Genomic DNA, 19,192 nt, shown 5'->3' with positions numbered 1-19,192 from the left:
AGTAGACTTTGAGTACACCTTCAACACAAAATCTCCTTCTTAGTCCAGAGACTACACACTTTTTTGTATCCATCTACTATGCAAAAACATAGGAAGTAATTGAGATCCTTTTAAGAAGCTGGTCATGACAGAAAATGCTTATTTTCTAGATTTTTTTCCATCATCATCATCATCACCATCATCAGCAGCATCATCACCATCATCAGCAGCAGCTTTGATAAACACAGACGCAATGTTTACCCCCTCTCACTGTTGTGTAAGTGACTGAGGGAAATGATGAGCAGCGTGAGTTAACGACTGGTAATTAGAGCCACGGTACCAGCCAGACATTTACAGGTGATTAACACACACACATACATGTGCACACTCAGAGACACACACACACACACACACACACACACACACACACACTCACTCACATCAACAGGGTGGAAACCAGAGACTGGGCTCCAAGGAAAGTGCGGGAGCCAGGAGACATCGTGGGTGTGTGTTTGTCGGTGTGTGTTTTCCAGGGTGGATTTAAGAATAATCATGTAATTACAGCATAAGTGTGTGTGTGTGTGTGTGTGTGTGTGTGTACACTCCAGGGACAGTGAAGTGAGCAACAAGCCTGTTTGTGTGAGTGGCAAACATCTCAGCAGAAATCCTATGAAATAAAATTATAATTAAATGATTATTAAAAGAATAAAGATGTTTTGTTTTCCTTTCTTTAAATTTACAAGTTATTAAATGTCTGATGTTATCAACGTATCATAGCAATATAATTAAAGAGAAATACATATAGCATCAATAGAGTTTATATTTCCTTTCACAAAAAAGGAAATTTCAGTTTGAGTTTATAATATCATGTTTCAGTCACTTGTCCTTCACCCCAAAAAATACTCTGAATAAGCAGAAAATTGTTTGAAAAAGTCATCAATACAGAATTTCTAAATCCTCCCCACATAATGAGCAAACAAACAAAATCCTATTAAAGGAGGAAGGGGGAGGAAAGTTAAGAACGTAGACACACCTTCAGGATGGGAATGTTGCTCTGCTCAGCCAGGAAGACGGCGCGGTTGCAAAGTCCGGCGATTCTGGCCAGGCCGGCCCAGGTGTGCGAGCTCCTGTCGAAGGTGGCCCCGCTCTGGTTCTCGGTGGTGTCGGCCTCGTGGATCTGGTTGTCAAACCACATGTGGGCCACAGTCATCCTGTTCTGGGTCAGGGTGCCGGTCTTGTCTGAGCAGATGGTGGAGGTGGAGCCCAGGGTCTCTACAGCTTCCAAGTTCTTCACCAGGCAGTTCTTCTTGGCCATACGCTTCGCAGTCAGGGTCAGACACACCTACAGATGGGATTGCTCGGGTTAGTCAGTTACTTGGATCCATAATTGGACATTTAACACACAAGAAACACCAGGACTCACAGTGACAGTAGCCAGGAGACCTTCTGGCACGTTGGCGACAATGATACCGATGAGGAAGATGACGGCCTCCAGCCAGGTGTATCCCAGGATGAGGGAGAGGATGAAGAAGGACACACCCAGGAAGACGGCCACGCCGGTGATGATATGGATGAAGTGCTCAATCTCGATGGAGATGGGAGTGCGTCCAACTTCAAGTCCAGAGGCCAGTGTGGCGATACGACCCATAACAGTGCGATCTCCAGTGCTGATCACGATACCGCGAGCAGTTCCTGAAGCAAGGATGATGAGACAATATTTTTAAAAACAGAAAACACGGATTCACTCTTTGATTCACTACAGAAAAGGCTGTCATCACACCTTCAACACAGTTGGTAGAGAAGAAAGCGATGTTCCTGGTCTCCAGTGGGTTCTCATTGGAGAAGTCGGGAGTGCGGGTTTGGGGCTCTGATTCACCGGTAAGAGAGGAGTTATCCACCTGAGAAATGAGACATAGACTGTGATTGATGGACAAAACAAGAAAAACAGGGCAGCTACATCTACCTTTGGACAAAAAAGAGGAGGAGGAGGAAACAAACTTTCACCTCTGGTGTTACCCCTATTTTTTGTGCTTAAAACAGCTACTGAGGAGCAGCAGGCAGATTCAGGTCAAATGGTGCTCTTTGAGTCCATGATGGGGCAACAGCTAAGTGATGTACAGGCAGGTGACAAGACACAACAAAGACTGATGTAGACATTGATGGAAAAGGGGCATAAGTGGGTCAAGTGTTGCTCTTTAGCCTTGAGTTTCCTTCAGCACCGAAAATGGGTCGCAGGCTTGTTTTTGTCACCACAGTGAGACGACTGCTAGTCACATGACGTGGAATGAGTCTATTTATTAAAATAGTGACGTCAAAGGAAAAGTCTAAGAGGGGAAACTCTGTTCCAAACTCTGCTTCACAGTCAAAGGCACAGTCAGATAATTTAATGTGAATAAAAAAGGGCTTGACATTGTTTTAAATTCATATTAAAGACATCTGAGAGGATGTAGCTCACATCTGGCACTGAATCTTTATAAAGTCAAGGTTTTTTGATGTCAAAAAGATGTACATGTCACAAATTTCAAGAGGCTGAAGGCTCTAACAAACAGAGTGTTTTTCAAGTGTCGACTAAAGCACAGCAGCAGATGGAAATTCAAAAAGTCAAGGTGTCCCTCTGATATCTTGATGGAAAAATGGTTTTCAGGTTAAATTCTTTAAATATGGGTCGCAGGCGGAAGAAAATAACTTGTGCCCAGAACTCCAACCTTGCAGCCGTGGGCGGAGATGATTCGCAGATCAGCAGGGATCCTGTCGCCACCTTTCACCTCCACTAAATCACCAACCACCACCTCCTCGGCGTTGATGCTCTTCTTCTCACCATCACGGACGACCAGGGCTTGCTACAAGACATGACGGAGACAGACACTTATGTCAGACAAAGGAGAGACTGACAGCTTTATTTTCTTTATTCATCCTGCCTGCAAACCCCATTATTTTCATAATAATCAAAGCAATATTCAAAATTCACCTAAAATTATTCAGAGCTAATGAGATTCAGATGTCAAGAGGATTTGTTTTTGTACAGAGAAATGGGAAAGACCTTGAATTAAGATACTACAATTAAGAGTCGACATGGTGACAACACTTTTTTCAGTGTAGTAAGACAGTGTCAGCTCATGTTTTTCAGTTATTTCTTAGTATATTTATTAGCGTGTAAAACATAGTAAGTGGTGCTTAAATGCTGCTGCAGTTGCAGAAATACACCAAAATGACAATAAATGGATAAATGAATAAAGGTTTAAATTGTGAGGGGTACCTGTGGGACCAGGTTCTTGAAGGAGTCCATGATCTTGGAGCTCTTGGCCTCTTGGTAGTAGGAGAAGCAACCAGTGATGATGACGACAGCAGAAAGCACGACACCCAGGTACAACTGTGAACATACAATACATTCTTTATTACATTGGTACCCCTATCATACCTTAATATTGATACATTAATCCATGTATTGTGTATTTTATAGAACCAACAATTCTTATACACAAAAAGCATCATAAAACAGAAGTAAAATCAAATTTCTTTCATTCATAAAAATATCAATATTTTGTCTAACCTGTGCTGTCACATTAAGACCTTACATAAATATTTCAAAATCTTTTTCTTACATTATCATTTGCGGGCTCATCCTCCATTGCAGCCTGGATACCATAGGCCAGGAAACAGAGGATGGCACCAGTCCACAGAAGCATGGAGAAACCGCCAAACATCTGGATGAAGACAGAACAGGAGTAAACTTTTATGTCTGAAGTCTGAAATCTGAGTAAGAAATTTGTGCACTTGGAAACTAAGGCTGCATTTAAACTTCAACATGAAAGGTTAAAACCTCCACAGGCATCAATATCAATGACAGGATGAGCCTGAATGTCAGTGACAGTCCTTCACTACCAAGACCGACAGCGTTTAACAAAGCTGATTACCTGTTTGCAGAATTTGACCCACTCTGGGGTAGTGGGAGGAGGAGTGAGGGCGTTGGGCCCATCACGGGCCAGAATCTCAGCAGCCTTCGCACTAGTCAAACCCTGAGATGAAGAGAAGATACGATAAAGCTTCAGATCCTCGGCCAGATGTTCCAAGATGTGTCAAGTTACTGATGGTTGACATGATGGAAGTCAGATCATGTTTAATTATCATTCAAAACCCTTTTAAGCACACCCTTATTGTTTCCACACGTGTAGACATGAACTCAGTGAGACATTTAAAGTCCAAGGGGAACTGTGGGTGCTGCTAGTTGCCTAGCAACACAGCATCAACAGACAAACAGGGGCACTTTCTTCATCAGAAGGTAGCAGGAAGAAAACAGGTAACAAGAACACGGTAAAGGAGGACAGTAAAGGAAAAAAAAAAGATGAGAGCCATATAAAATCAGGGCAGAGGGGCTTCTGCAGCTGATAAATTATTCACAACTGCTGCATGCACGCACACGCAGAGCTTGGAGACCCCAGTTTAGAGGCACTGATTAACTATTCTCCTTGATCTTTCCTGCATGACCAGGAGCACATTTGCATGAGGAGAGAGGGCTAGTTGGAGTGTGTAATAAACGTGCGGGGGGTTGTAGGGTTGGCTTGAAGACAGTAGGGGATTCTGCATGCTTCTATCACACAAGTTAACAAGTTAACTGGCTGCAGGTTGTAGCTTTATATTTAGTGGATAAACACAAGAGCAGTATCGACCTTCTTATCTAATTCTTGGCAAGAAAGCAAATGAGAAAATTTCCCTTGAAGTGCAGCACAAGAAATTAAATGCAACACATTTTGTCATAATAAAAATGTCAATACCACAACTGAGAGGTCAGCATTTACTGCTGTGTGAACACCAGCTGGTTTTTATATTATTTATAGTGAGGGTCGAGCACAGTGGTGCAAATATCAGCAGGGATTATATTTTAGAAAAGGCAAAGACGTTTTGATTGACTGTTACAGAAAGTCAGAAAATATTTAGACACAGCTATGAATTATTTGTTGGAAGGAAGATTATTAACTCTATTCAAGACGAGGAAAATCATCCGTCTACGTCTCTCCTCCCTTTGTCTCCTTTTCCCTGCAATAGTCCCCCCTCCTCCTCCCTTTCTCTCTCTCCCTCAACACTCTTTGTTTAATAAACCCTGGGAGGGCTGAGCCTGTAGTGCCTGATCACACCATCAGTGGCTCTTCATGATGTGAGAGAAGATCTCTTCCCTCTTGAAACATCTAAGCCTCATCCATCATTCACCAACTGGAATGTCAACTGTCAGACTGAAGAGAAAAATGGAGGTTAACAGCAAACAGCAGCCAATAAGCTGCTGATTTTAGATTTGTTTGATCTCCATGATAAATGTCGACACTTGGATGGAAATACTCTTCTCAGAATTGCATTATGATGACAGAGAACTATGGCTGCCAAAATAAATGACATCCTTCAAGCTGCAGGTGAGACACATTTCAGATGCGACACACAAACACAGACACATAAAACCTGACTCACATTGCTGAGGTCTGTTCCATATTTGCGATTGAGCTCATCCAGGGTCAGCTTGTGATCGTCCTGGAAGGACAAAGAGAAAAGACAGTGGCATCAGTCCCGTCCTGTGTGTGTGTGTTTGTATCTACTGTATGTATGTGTGTACATGTGTGTTCAATATGCCAAAGTCCAGTGACATTTGCAGCACATTGTCTGCCAACCTTTCATTTTGAAATGACCACCTCTCACAAGATCAACAACAACAACAACAATAAAGAAACATTCACAGTTTTGGGAAAAGGATGAAAGGATGAGGAGCTGACAAAAGACACAGGAAGGAGAGAGCAAGAGGAGGAGGAGGAGGAGATGAGAAGAAAGAAAAGGAAGGGAAGGATGACAGGGAAATAAGTAGGAGGAAGAGCAGAAGGAAAATGGTAATGGTGATGATAAAAATGGAGCGAGGGAGTTGGGCAGGAGACAAAAGGACAAGTAGGAAGAGAGTTGAATTACAGACAAATTTAAGACTCAATAAATAAAGAATAAACTGTAATGGATCCAGAAATCAAAATGTATCTACTTATATGGCTTTACATCACATGAAAATATATATTTCCAAGCCTATGATTATCGTATTTTAGCACTTTAGGACCATGAATCTTGATATTTTCAGATCTTGTATGTGGTTTTACACAAGAGAGAGGTAGAGGGAGGAGAGGTGGAAGAAATAAAACCAACAGCAATAGAGAGGATGGGATGGTTCATATTGGAAGTGGGAGACAGTGGACGATGAGAGGACGAAGCTGAACTCTCACCATATCCACTTCCTTCTTCAGTTCGTCCATATCCTTTTCTTTCTTCTTCCCCTTCCCCTTCTTCTTGCCGCCCTGCTCCGAGGTGGCAGCCAGCTCATACTGCTCACGTCCTTCCTGGAAACACAATGCAGGGGAAAGGAGGGAAACACACAAAAATGAGAAACGCTGTTTAAAGACCCTGAAAAAAAGGATCATCTCTCACCTCAAACTAAACCCCACTATTGTTACAGTGCTGGCTGATTCATGGATGGTATTTAGTGATGAGCAATGCTGCCTTCAGCTGAGATGGAGAGCAGACAAGTGGGACACAATACAGGCAGTGAAAATACAACAGGCCCCTTCAACTGAGCAAAGACGGGTCAGAAACACACTTTGTGTAGTTGATATGGGTAATACTCAGTTAACACATCTGTGTGATCAAAGCTGCAGCGTACCCACAGCTGTTGAAAATTCCCCAAAGACGTTGAGAATGTGGTTTTGGCACAAATAGAGACTACATATTTTTTTTTTGTTTTTTTTTTTTGTTTTTTTAGATCTGTGGTTCTCAGCCTCTTAAATAAAAACTTTTTGTGACACCAGAAGTTGCTTGTGTCTGTGTGCAATGGCCATTTCAACCAAAGATTCAAATTGTTTAATTTGGGTAATTTTAGGGGCCTGAGGATGAAAAGAAAATAAGTCTGAAATTACATAAAATAAACATAATTTTGCAAAGCACAAACACTTTTTTTTGCTCTTCCTATTGTACCATCTCGTTCTGCACAGGGCAGAGTATGTTGTAGCATTCGTATTGCAAAACATAAATAAATGAATAAATTAGATTTTTAAAACATGTCCACCTTTGCCTTCAAGATGACACTTCACAGATGAAACTTTTTCTGCGTGGTAACAAAAGAGACCATGCGTGACTACCACACCGACTCCTGCTGAGGTGCGTCTGATGCAACATGAGCCCGTCTGATGTCTGATGACTCAAAATGCCAGAAGACATTTTGTCACATTGCATCTTTTTAAGCCTCCATGTGGGTCAATGCACTTAGAACCAGATAAAAAAAAGAAGTAAACACTGCTCAGTGTAAAACGGAGAAAAACTGTGGCCTGAATTGTGGAGACAAACTGCCACAAACTTTAACAGACAGTCCAAGAAAAAAAGAGCCACCTCTTAACTTGTCACAGAGAGTTAGGTCGAGATGTGAGAGCTTTGTCAGACGAGCAGAGAGGGAATGAAGTTGCATCCAGGCTTTGTCTTTCCCACGGCCATCTGTCGCTGCAAACAGACCTCCATGGGGAACCACTTTTTCTGAATTTAAAACTTTCTATTGTGAAAGTCATTTTTTTAAAAACTCTCTTCCATCTGTTTCAGCCCAACTTTGTGGTTCATCCTGTGACAATTGCACTGCTTGCTTTAGATGCTGTCTGTCATATGCAGGTATGTTGATTTTTGAGCATTAAACCTGACTAATCCATGTAGAGGTGAATTACAATTATCAGTAACTGCAGGCTTTTATGGATCAGCAGAATATTTTGCTTAAAAACTTAAAAATAATCCACACTGAAATAAAAAGGATCAGTCAAGCTTCAGAGCGACACTGTGACTGTCTACATCAGAAATGAAACCTAAGGGAGGAGCAGGCGTTATGTGGTTTTTGGTCAGTTGGTAGATAAGCGCCTTTTTCACATGATGAGACAGATTAGGCTGCTGGGTGAAACAAATTTCACTTGTTTAAACACCTACTTGGCAGTCAAGGGTGTTGTTGACTCAAGCCTGAGCACACAGAGCTTTATTCATTTATCAACGGCTTTCCTAAACATCACCTCACCATTTAAACCCCCGAGCACAGGAATAAACCTTTTACTGATATTTCTGTTGATTATAACTAACTGTGACACAAATATTCTCGCTGCAGGCAAAAAATGTTTGAGTTCAGACTTGGATCTCACAGAAAGACACATAATCTATTGATTAAAAAAATTAAATAGAAATGTCCTTAATTTGTGTGACTCATCTCTCACTTGACATCCCCAATCACACCATCAGCTCTGGCACTTTGCCACACCCTGTCCCCTTTCTCTGCGCCCTCTCCCCCACAGACATCCCCTCTCATTATCAGCGGTCACTGCAGCTGAAAAGCCCGAGCAAAGATGGTGTCTTCTTAGACGGCTTGGAGCCAGAGGGGGTGACAGGAGGAGGAGGAGAATAAGAAGAAGAAGAGAAGGTGAGATAAAGAGGTAGAAAAAGAAACCGAGACAGAAGAGGGTGGGGGTGGAAGCGGAGGTGCTGAAGTGAAATTTAAAAAGCCACAAAACATGGAGCGATTCAACAGCAGTGGGTGCAAATTTGTGTCAGCGAATATAACAGTGAAACACAAAAAAAGTCATGGAAATCCCACAGCTGAAAACAAGAAGACTCCTGTTGTCTCTCACCAACAGAAGCGCAGCAGGTATAATCAGGTGAGTGGCTGAGGGATTTCACGAGTGCTGTGTCTCCAGGTTATGATGCTAATCTATTGGTCCATCCGCCACCTTCGCTCAGACTGAAATATCCCAATTATTATACATATGAAACCTTTTGTGCAGTCATTCATGTTCCCCAGAGGGTGAACCCTATTAACTCTGTTGATCGCCTGCACCATCACATCTGATGTGCTGCTAAACACCAGAATGCATTGTTAGCATGTTGATGTCAGCATCAACATCATTGCTCTGAAGTCTTGTTTCTATAAGTAAAGTATAATGGAGCTGGAGGAAGTGAGCAACTGTTGAGCATCGGTTAACAGGTGAAACATGTGTAGGCTTCTGAGTGTGTGTGCTGCTCGCAGAGGGAGAGAAAGTTAAGCCGGCGTGTGTTTCAGGTAGGTAACAGGAGATCGCAACACTAGAGGCCAACATTGATTAGCGGTTAAGGCTCATCTATAATTCAGCACTGTACAGGGATCAGAGGTGTTAGCGTGTTAGCAGGAGGGATGGAGGCTGCAGAAACGCCAAGTGACTACTAATGAGCCATTTGTCTGCAAGCAACACCACAGTGTGTAGCAGCCATTTTGAAAACTCTTTCGAGGGCGATATTTTGGACACAACCCCACACCAACATGACCAAATATGGACGTCCTGGACACAGCCCCAGTCATGGAAACATGCTAACTAATATTGTTTTTCTACTGCATTCGCCTTTCAAAGTTTCCCAGGGAGCCACCAGAGCAGAGTGTGTGATCCCTGCACATGTTGTTATTGTTGCTCGAGCCCCCCGGTTGGTTAAGCTGGGAAAACACTGAGCCTGGTTCTGGATCACTGCGGTCAGATCTTAGCCTCCAGACCCCTAAAGGCCCCCAGAGGCCATCTGGCTTTAGGCAAATAAATCACAACACACAGCGATCCAGAGCCTGAAGCTGGAACGCAGACCTGCTTCCAACAGACACGACAGGAATACCAGTGGTTAATGTGAGCCTCAATGAAATACCAGGATACAATAAATGATTTTATCTTAAAGGAACTTATATTGTTGTCAATGCTGTACAATAAAAAGTTCATGACAGAAAGTTCATCTGAAACAAATGACTGTTAAAAAAAAAATAATTAAAAATGCCCAAAATTATCCAGTTCCTGCTTCTGAGATGTGAATATTTTTATTTTTTGCTTCACTGATATCAAACTGCCGGTCGGCCACCAACACGAAGCTGTTTCCTCTTCAAGGTTTCTACCGTTTCAAAAAAAGGAGCTTATTCCTTTCCACCGTTGCCAAGTGCTCACTCACGGGTGACTGTTGGGTCTAACATTATCAAGAGTGCGGCCTAGACCTGCTCTGTATGACGAGTACCCATTATATGAACAAAATCAAATTGAATATATTTCATTTTTTTTAGACTGAACAATTCATTGGGAAAATGACAAGCAGATCCATTGATAATGAAAGTACAGGTTAAAATATCCACAAGTGTGTCATGGCATACTGACAAGTGTATTTCCTCAGCAGTGAATGTTACACAGCAGCGATCAAACACTGCTGGAGCAAACAGAAGAGCTCACTTAGGGTTACCTGAAGAGTCTGCACAGCAGCCAATAAGGCCTGTATATCTGCAAGATCCTAACGGCTGATATTTCAAGTGCACCACTTCAAGTGAATGAACAGACAGAGGAAATGCTAGAGTAGAGATGTTAAGCCATTTCACAGCACGTTGTCCCTGATATTAACACATCCAAACTAAAACTGCCATTTTCTGCTCCGGGAAGCTGCTCCCTTGTTAGACTGGCAGTTTTTTTACATCTGACAGGCGACAGTGGAGCTGGAGCTGCAGCTCCGTCTCCTCTGCTACATTTCCTTTACAAACTGAAGCGAGCTGAAAAGTGGAGTTACCCGCCTGAGCTGCCTCAAATTGTGGCCAACTGTTTTTCTCCCTTTGCACCTCAGCCAGAGTGGTTGCCTCTCAGCAGCTCTGTTTGCTCAATCACAGCCTCCGATTGGCAGGTTTCTGCTCTGGAAGCTTATTTTTATCTCCCAAGGTGGAATAAAAACATCAATGTGACAAATCCAATCAACCACTTTGCAGGAAAATAAAATAACGATGACACATTGGTGAGTGCACACACAGAACGCACCAACCTCAACTCAGAACACCTGTGTGTGTCTGTGTGTGTGGGGGCTGTAAAGGGAGATTCCCGTTTAATAGGATGGTATCATTATTAACAAACAAAACCACCACAAATCAACTTGCCGTGGTGTTAGCAGCTGAGAGCGAGACCATCTCACCCTGGAATGAGCTGTCGGGGATTTTGTCAGCTCCTTCATCTCATTCTCGCTGTACAGAAATGAGTGTAGCCGGGTTGAACCACTTCCTGCTGAAATTTTATGACGGTGCTGCACTTGACTGAGTAGCACTTAGAAATCAGGGGCTGAGGTGTGTTAGACCTGTTAGTCCTCGGTCCAGGAGCTGGACTATCTTCTTAAAAGCTGCAATACACCGAAGAGTTTTCACTTTTGATTTGAGCGTCTTCTATCCTGATATTAAAGCACTGAGTCAATAAAGACTCAGTGTTTCTGTGGGGAATTTAAGGCTTTAAGAAAACCAACAGGGAGTTTATGTTCGGTATTGCATGTTTGAATTTGACTACTTTTCAGCAGAAAAATTAATAAATAATCTTGAGCCAGAATTTTTTTCAAGGCTTAGAAGCACAATTTAGATTTCCATAATTGGAAAGAAAGTTACAGAAAGTATAATAACCTCAGTTTAATGTTGCTTTGGCAGCACTGCAACACAGCTCAAGGCCCAGATACTTCAAACTAATGGTCATAGGAGATGCTACAGCGAGGCTTTTTATGCCGTGCACTGTTTTGAAGCCATTACATGTTACAGGAAGCTCTTAAAGCAGAGATTCTGCCACATGTTCTCTTCCACATACAATTTACCTGTGTGCTTCTTGTGGATTACAGCCCAAATGTTTAGAAAGTACTGCTCATATATGTGTTTGTGACTTTTGCAATGCATTAAAAGGTGACGCGTCTTCTTTACGCAGCACCATCTTCGTTCTCCAACAGGAGACAATAAAATATACCTTAACCTTGAGGAGTAGCACTCGAGGTCATCACAGCGTCCAACCAGCTGTGGGGATGTGAGGATGGGAGAGAGCCGGAGACGGATAGATTGATGGAAACAGCAAAACAAAGTGTCAGGAGGAAGAAAGGGAAAAGAGATGAGAGGAGGGAATGGAAAATAAAAGTGGATGCTCCACAGCAAAGAGATGACAGAAGATGACAGAAGTCAAGATAAATTTTCAGATGAAAAACATAATAAACTGGTGTTGAATCCCTCCCATCCTCTCTCACACACACACTCACACACACACACACACACACACACACACACACTCACACACTCACACACACACACACACACACACACACGGGAGCCTACTGGACACAGAACAATGGTCCTTTGTACTTCTTCAAATAAAATCTGCATCAAAAACACAAACAAAAGACTCAGATCTTTTCATGTGACTGTTAAGACCACGGGCTTGTGGGCTACTTTATCTGCCAGTGACGCTGACCAACACCACGTTTCCCTCACTCTGTATGGAGATTTGTGGGAATATCACTCTGGACTATGGCCAAGGACCAAAACATAACGGAAATGTAGCTAATTATTTAGTGTTCCTTTGCAAAATACCTTTTCTACATGGTCCTGGAGCTGTAAACCAGACTACAGTCAAATCTGATCACATTCTTAGCGCAGATTACAGACTGAAATCCCTCATTCAGTGACGTCATGTTCACTTATACCAGTTTAAGTGTTGTTTTAATGAGTGAATGAAGCCCAACCCTGATCTCGGCCGAGCTGCAGAGCGTGAAGCGACCTTCAAACGTTGCAAACTGAGGTTACATAGCTTGGTCAGGAAAGTGAATGAAAGTTAACTGGAGGTTTGGTGAAAAACAGGAAAAGAGAAGCAAAGTTTTGTGTGAGCAGAACAAAGGGGATCGAATAGTTGAATGAACAAGCCTCTCTGAATAGCAATGAACCCCCTCCCTGCCCCCTCCCAAGAAGAACCAAAACAACTTAACCAAGAATTTCTGAGGCCTCCCCCTCTCTCTCCCTTTATTTCTCGCCCGGGGGAACAACATCCTAAAGGCTCACACAAGTCAGGAGAGAGCGGTCGGTCAAGCGCTGGCATATTTTAAAGAAACTTTTTACAGGCAGACTTGAATTCCTGTGAACGGTCCTTCCTGGTGCCAGAGTTTGGTGCCAGATACACAAGCTGCTCATTCAACTGTGCCGACACACATACACACACAGTCCTGGGACTTTGCCCGGTTGCTACCGACGACTATTACCACACCTCTTGAGATATGTGAATGGACAGTCACATGTTGTGGCCCCTCCCCCCTCTCACTCTCCCTCCTCCTTCCCATGTCCCCTCTCTCCTCTCCAACTTCTCCCCCCTGCTCCTTTATTCTTTCATTTCCTCCAACTCTCCCTCTTTCTGTTTAAACAGTGAAAAGACAGTGTGTTAATTTACACGGGCTCATGTTTAACACTCCCTTCACGTCCTGTGCAACTTTAAGGCTCTTTCCAGGCAGAACAAGAGTGAATGAACGAATCAATGCCTTTCCTTGTTGGAAACTTTGCAGGCGCCCCTCTTCTGCCAGGGTGACGCACGGTGCCGCTGAAATGAAAAATTCACAAACTGCCACCATCCAAATAGTTAAGACTGCATCTAAAATTAACTCCCCATCCCATCTGGTTCCTTAATTCACAGAGTTCAGCTTCACCAAAAGGCTCTGATCATCATTGGGGACGAGTCTCAAACAACTGTAGATAAACAAAGAAACACCTTCCCTGAGGCTATGTGGCTCCTGAATGGCAAATCTGTGGCCCTTTAAAGGTACATATTGTTTCAGCTAATGGTTTTCTTGGTAACTTTTTGTGGCATTGTTTTGAGGTGTATTTTGTTTTAAACTTATCTTTTATATTATGGTATTTTTAATGTGTGATATTGCCTGTTTTTATACGTATTACACAAACAAAAATGTCAACTCCCATTGAGCCATCAGTCTGGATATAGCTGCTCAGCAAGGCTCTGTTAATTCCTTATTTATCAAGGTGATTAAATTAAGGTGCCAGCAAAGCTCTTCAGTCATCTTACGAGTCAGGCAAATATTTCACTGTGTGCAAAGACTCATTCATGATGAACTGTTCTCTGTGTGGGAATAAACTGAGATGGACCTGGAGCTGCTCTGGACTAGAATGAATGAACCAGTAAATCAATGGCTTTTTTTTAACTTTCAGACTGTAGCCACACCTCCATGACATGCATTAGCAAAGACACCATAGCTACAAGTTGCATCATTTCCTCACGAGGGGGACAAGCTGAGTGGGTCACGGGTATTCGTCTCAAATATTCAAACTCCCTGCCTTTTCATAGTCACATGAACAAACCACCTAATGATTCTGGCTGCAGTACTGAAGGCCTGGATTATGACATGTCTTGATTTTGGCATGAAAAAACATATTTCTTCATGTAGGAAATGCCTGGACAGAGGCAGAGGAGCAGTGCACTCCAGAGTTTGTTATTTTTAATGCGAATGTTCCACTTTTGCTGAGCAACAGGCTCGCAGTGAAAGTTCAAAGAGCTGCCACAGAAAACAAATCGCAAGACTCAAGCTGCTTTAGCCAAACAGGCAAAGACAGAGCGAGCTGGCATGTGAAAGAACTGGAGGAGGAGGAGAGAGAGAGAGAGAGAGGGAGGGAGGGAGGGAGGTAGAGAAGGAAGGCAATGAAGGAAAGAAAAGACAAGAGAGTAAGAGACAGCAAAAAGAGAGATGAAACAAGGTGCAGGGGAAATTACAGAGGGAAAAAAGAGGGAGTCAGGGATGGAGTGAGTGCATGAAAAGAGAGATGAAGGAGGAGAGAGGTAGGACGCTGTGTTCTGTCACAGACAAGGGGTGGCGTGTGACAAAAGCCCCGGCTAATACACAATGACCGCCAAGCGGAAAGAATGTTAAATCCTCAGGGAAAGAGAGAGAGAGGGACAGAGAGAAGGAAAACAGGTACAAACAGAGAGAACAAGAGGGAAACAGACTGTAAAGAATGGATGTGAAGGTGTAGTCGGGGTGCCCCATCGGCCGAGATTAAACGGTCGAGCGTTGCCAGATCAGGTCACGAAAGAGATAGTTCTGCGTTTGGGGAACATTATTTCTTCCTGACTCAGCCTTATAGATGCCTCTCCATGTCTGAGTGTGAAGAGATGAGGAACAAGCCTAGTTTGAATAAACTGATGAACGTCTGTAAAAAAGCATCAGAAATAAACCTTTAAACAGGCCTCTCAATGGTGTAACTGAAGTACACTCACATCAGTTACTTAATTTGCAGCATTTAATAAAAAGCTAAACAGTGGGCTAATCAGCGGCAGCAGACCTGTCAGCTTACGACATGTTGAGCTTTTAAAAAAGAGTCAAACGGCACAAAAAGACAAGACATTACTGTAACTTCAACATGCTCTGGCTTTCTTTCTCCCAGTCTGTTCATGCCTAGAAGACAAGTGAAAGAACTGAACTGAACAATCTTCATTTAATGTCCTGCAGTTTAAAAAGTCCCACATATATTTTTTATTCATGTATATTATGGCCTGGACATATTATATGGACCCCCCCTCACTGTGGAATCAGAAGAAGACATTTTGGGATGAAGTATGTTTTTTTTTAAATTGCTGCCATCTTTATAATTTACCCAGTTAAGATGAAGATGAAGATGAAAGATTGAGTCAGGTACGATTATGAAATATTTAATTGGATCCCCCCCCCCATTGGTCTCCTGTGAGTTTGACAGCTGTCTCCCAATTCCTGCTCTGTATCGCAGCCCAGTTAATCAGTCAGTGGAGAGACTTGATGCTTTACTCACCTTCCTCATCTATTTCATGTCAGATTATAAAGGACTTCTATGCCTTAATATCCACTTTAATATGAAAAGAAAAGAAAACTAGTCTCTAAAATGAAGACAAGTGACAGCTTCAGTTACAGCTCCCACCTAAACCTTTGCAATGGATCACTCATTAGAGTACATTTGTAAATTTTGCTTCTATCAGCCCCACCCCAATTGCTCAACAGTGGCAATGCGGCAACTGGTGCCTCTTGGCTCCCCCTAATATAACCCCCCACCTCCCTCTTTCAAGCAATCGGCCCCTCCTCTTGCTCCTCTCAGCTCACTTGCTCTCTGGCTGTTTATTGCAATGTGCTGCGTATCTGATGAGCAAACACTGAGAAGCACAGAAAGAGTAATCTCACATTAGAAGTGAATGGGAGGTGCAGGTTCAAAACAAGAGGGGAAACTGGGGGGGGGGATCATCAAGGCTCCTCTCATACCTGTGTGCCCTCTCACTGCCCTGATTCTTCTCCATTACAACAAAACAACTTCTCATCCTTTCTCTCCTCCCCCTCCATCTCTCTGTCCTCGCACCACAGAAAGCTCGGGTGAATCTCTCTCCCAAGTCGAGCTATTTGTCTGTGCCAGCAGTGAATGCATTGGAGGAGAGGAGAGGAGAGGGGGACTGAAGGGGGCAGGAAAGGAGGGGAGACGCAGTGGGGAAATGGAGGGAGGTTGGATGGGGGGCAGGGCATGGCTCTCATCACATATGGGAGGAAAAAAAAACAACAAAAAAACACCAGCAGCAGCCAAGAAGCCAAGAGGGAGCGAGCAAAGATTTTCAGACTCTTAGATGAGCGTCATGGAGAAAAGGAGGAAGGAAGCGAAGCTGAATGAGCCATTCTGCTTCACATCTCCCGCCAGATCCTCTTGGTCCATCTTTCTCTCCATTTCACTCGCTCCATCTACCTCTCCATCCCTCACAGGCTGAATCTGTAATGAGTGCTTCTACTGCGCAGCATGGCAGGGTGTGGCGACGACTGATCTTCCACACAACAGGCTTCAGTTTCACACCTTACAATTCAAGTCTGTGGAAAACGACGACTGTGCTGTGCAGACAAGCAGGACAAGTGCTGCTGGGAAAGGCTGGGTTTTCTTGGCCCCTTTAAAAGCTGCTTGAGTCACATGCTCTCAGTTGAAATAATAAAAACTCATAACCAACCAGCTCATAACCAACTTTCAGACTGCTGACATGTCATGTGCACACTTCTCAATGCAAGAGTATTGCTTGTTTGTGCACACACTGTATTTTCACGTCAGCTTGGAAAAGTGGACAAAAAGCAGCTACAATAAATCAAAAACGATCCTTCTCACTGTGTATTCCTGCAGCTTGCACCGCAGTGATGCCATTTACTGCATCACACAGAAGCGTGTCAGCCTCACAGCCCGCCACACTCCAGGACACTATCCCTACAAGGTGTGGAGATGAGCCTGCAGATGAGGCGCGGACGGCCGGGCACAGAGCTCCGGACCCTCCCGGCAGAGGAAGAAATGGGCCGGGCTCCCCTCATGTCCCTCCCACCGCCAGCCATCACCACAGCTGCTCTCTGAAGTGCAACAGTGTAACAGCGAAAATGTCTCAAACCAGCATCGGATACTTCACATTTCCGCCCTGGCCTCAGAAAACTGACACATTTGGCACCTGAGCTACTTTCTCGACGCGTGGAACAACCCCCGCAGCCTGTAAAATGTGTTTATTCCCACTTTGACAGCCCAGGCGTTTGAGAACATCCCGTTATGTAACCGGAGCCCGTTAGAGGAGCATCTCAGTGAGCGGTGGAAACTTGTTTCTGGAGGACTGGCTTCCCCTCCCTGCCAGCCTGGGTCAAAGAAAAAGGGGGGGGCATCGAGAACACGGAAGTTTCTTTCAAGCATGAGGCTTTTTGAGAGAAAAGGAAGCTTATTTTAACTGTGTGGTGATTTAACAAACCACTTGTTTGCATGGTGAACTTCTCGAGCCGTCTCCTCTCCCAGCACATGCTCAGAAGTGACAGAGAAAACTGAACTGTACTCACTCCTCTTCCCATGGTCGCGAAGATGTGGACTTGATTCTTCCCAGTTCAAGTAAAAATCGAGAAACAGAAGTCCTCCTTAAAAATCATGTACAGTAAAAAAAAAAAAATATTAAAATAAAAGAAAACTCCTGGATGTGCCCGTTATTATTATATTTTTTTTTTTTTAATGTTTTTTAATTTTTTTTCTCCAACACGTGTCACTCCTCCAGGACACACATCCGAGCTCAGCAGCCGCCGCGGACCGTCCGGTACTTATAGCCGGCGTTCCTTCCATTGTGACGTCGACCTCTTTTGCCATGGCAACCCCACGGATGGAGGCGGGGCGTCCGCCATTACTGGGCGTTTCTCTCTCTTTTTTTTTTTTTTTTCTCATGCAACACACACACACACACACACTTCACCATGGATTAATAAATAATCAATAACTTTTAAAATATTCAAAAAAAAAAATTATAACAGTGAAAAAAAAAAAAAAAGCAAATGATGCAACGATTTGAGAGAAGTAATACACATTTTTCCCTTTTTGCACATCATCACAGACAAAAATGCAAGATGTTTAACAGCGAGTTTCAGAGGCTAGCTGTTTCCCCCTGTTTCCAGTCTTTGTGCTAAGCTAAGCTAACCAACTAATGTTTAAAGAGTTGTATCATTTCTCTCATAAAACTCATCAAGAAAGCAAATATGCAGTTTCTCAAAATGTGGTTTTAGTTTTACTGCTCTTCTGTGAAAACCACCCCACCCTACTCTGCCACACACACACACACACACACACACTCCTGATTCATCTACATGTCACCCGGCTTAACAGCTGGGTTCTGCGACACCTCCTTTCCCCTGCTGCTTTGACAAGGTTGTTGCGTGCTGATAGCGGACAGCCAACTTCTGAACCCTCTGCTTCTAAATCCAGAGCTGCGAGAGCAGACTTGCGTGTACCGCTGCCACCGACGTACTATAGACACACTGCTTGTGGTATAGATGCTCAGCAGCAGTGCGTTGACTATCGACAAACGAAACCAAAGCATCTGTTTAGTTGTTTTATGACACCAAAATGTCAGACGTGCCCCTTGAGATTCCAAAGCATGTATGGGCCCCCTGCAGCTCTGGGGCCCCACACTATTCCCCCTCTCCCTCTAACTAGCAGAGCCCCTGCTTATTGTTTCCTATAACATATTTCTGTCACCACTGTGCAACTCTGAATCCCTGCTGGCACAAGGATGCGCCCTGACCCCTGAGGCCCCCTGCAGAGATGGAAGTTGCAGGGGGGAGGTGGGCTTTCATGGAGAGACCCCATTGATTATCACATTGCAGCTGTGCTAGCAAGTTCAGCTTTTCTGTGCCACAGCAACAGCACACTTATGGCTGTTTGCATCTGTTCCAGGAGCTCTTAAACCCTTTCATCCCTCAATACAAATGAGAGATTTAGTCTTTCATCCCTGGATCTAAGCCTGAAATCAGAAACATTCATCCACTTCTTATTCTATGTGCCGACAGAATAAGATGAGTTTCAGCCTTTAATGCATCATGCGAACCTACCCAGAGCTCCATA

General features: G+C 43.6%; 1 protein-coding gene across 1 annotated transcript in view; it reads right to left on the bottom strand.

Annotated features, from left to right (window-relative positions):
- LOC139609759 (sodium/potassium-transporting ATPase subunit alpha-1) overlaps positions 1-17,884 on the bottom strand; it is a 24,355-nt gene extending 6,471 nt beyond the window's left edge. Inside the window, exons 1-10 of the mRNA XM_071464718.1 lie at positions 17,647-17,884; positions 6,225-6,338; positions 5,437-5,496; positions 3,894-3,995; positions 3,582-3,683; positions 3,236-3,349; positions 2,685-2,819; positions 1,760-1,877; positions 1,403-1,671; positions 1,013-1,321 (exon numbers count right to left, since the gene is read on the bottom strand). Coding sequence (XP_071320819.1) covers positions 1,013-1,321; positions 1,403-1,671; positions 1,760-1,877; positions 2,685-2,819; positions 3,236-3,349; positions 3,582-3,683; positions 3,894-3,995; positions 5,437-5,496; positions 6,225-6,338; positions 17,647-17,658 — 1,335 coding nt within the window. The 5' untranslated portion in view covers positions 17,659-17,884. The remainder of the gene's footprint in view (positions 1-1,012; positions 1,322-1,402; positions 1,672-1,759; positions 1,878-2,684; positions 2,820-3,235; positions 3,350-3,581; positions 3,684-3,893; positions 3,996-5,436; positions 5,497-6,224; positions 6,339-17,646) is intronic.
- Between the last annotated feature and the right edge of the window lie 1,308 nt (positions 17,885-19,192).

This window comes from Trachinotus anak, unplaced genomic scaffold (assembly GCF_046630095.1).
Source record: "Trachinotus anak isolate AG129_WGS33_773 ecotype Australia unplaced genomic scaffold, CSIRO_AGI_Tana_v1 ptg000026l, whole genome shotgun sequence".
Classification (NCBI taxonomy): domain Eukaryota; kingdom Metazoa; phylum Chordata; class Actinopteri; order Carangiformes; family Carangidae; genus Trachinotus; species Trachinotus anak.
Note: the sequence above shows the minus strand (reverse complement) of the source record. Positions and strands in the feature narration are given on the sequence as shown.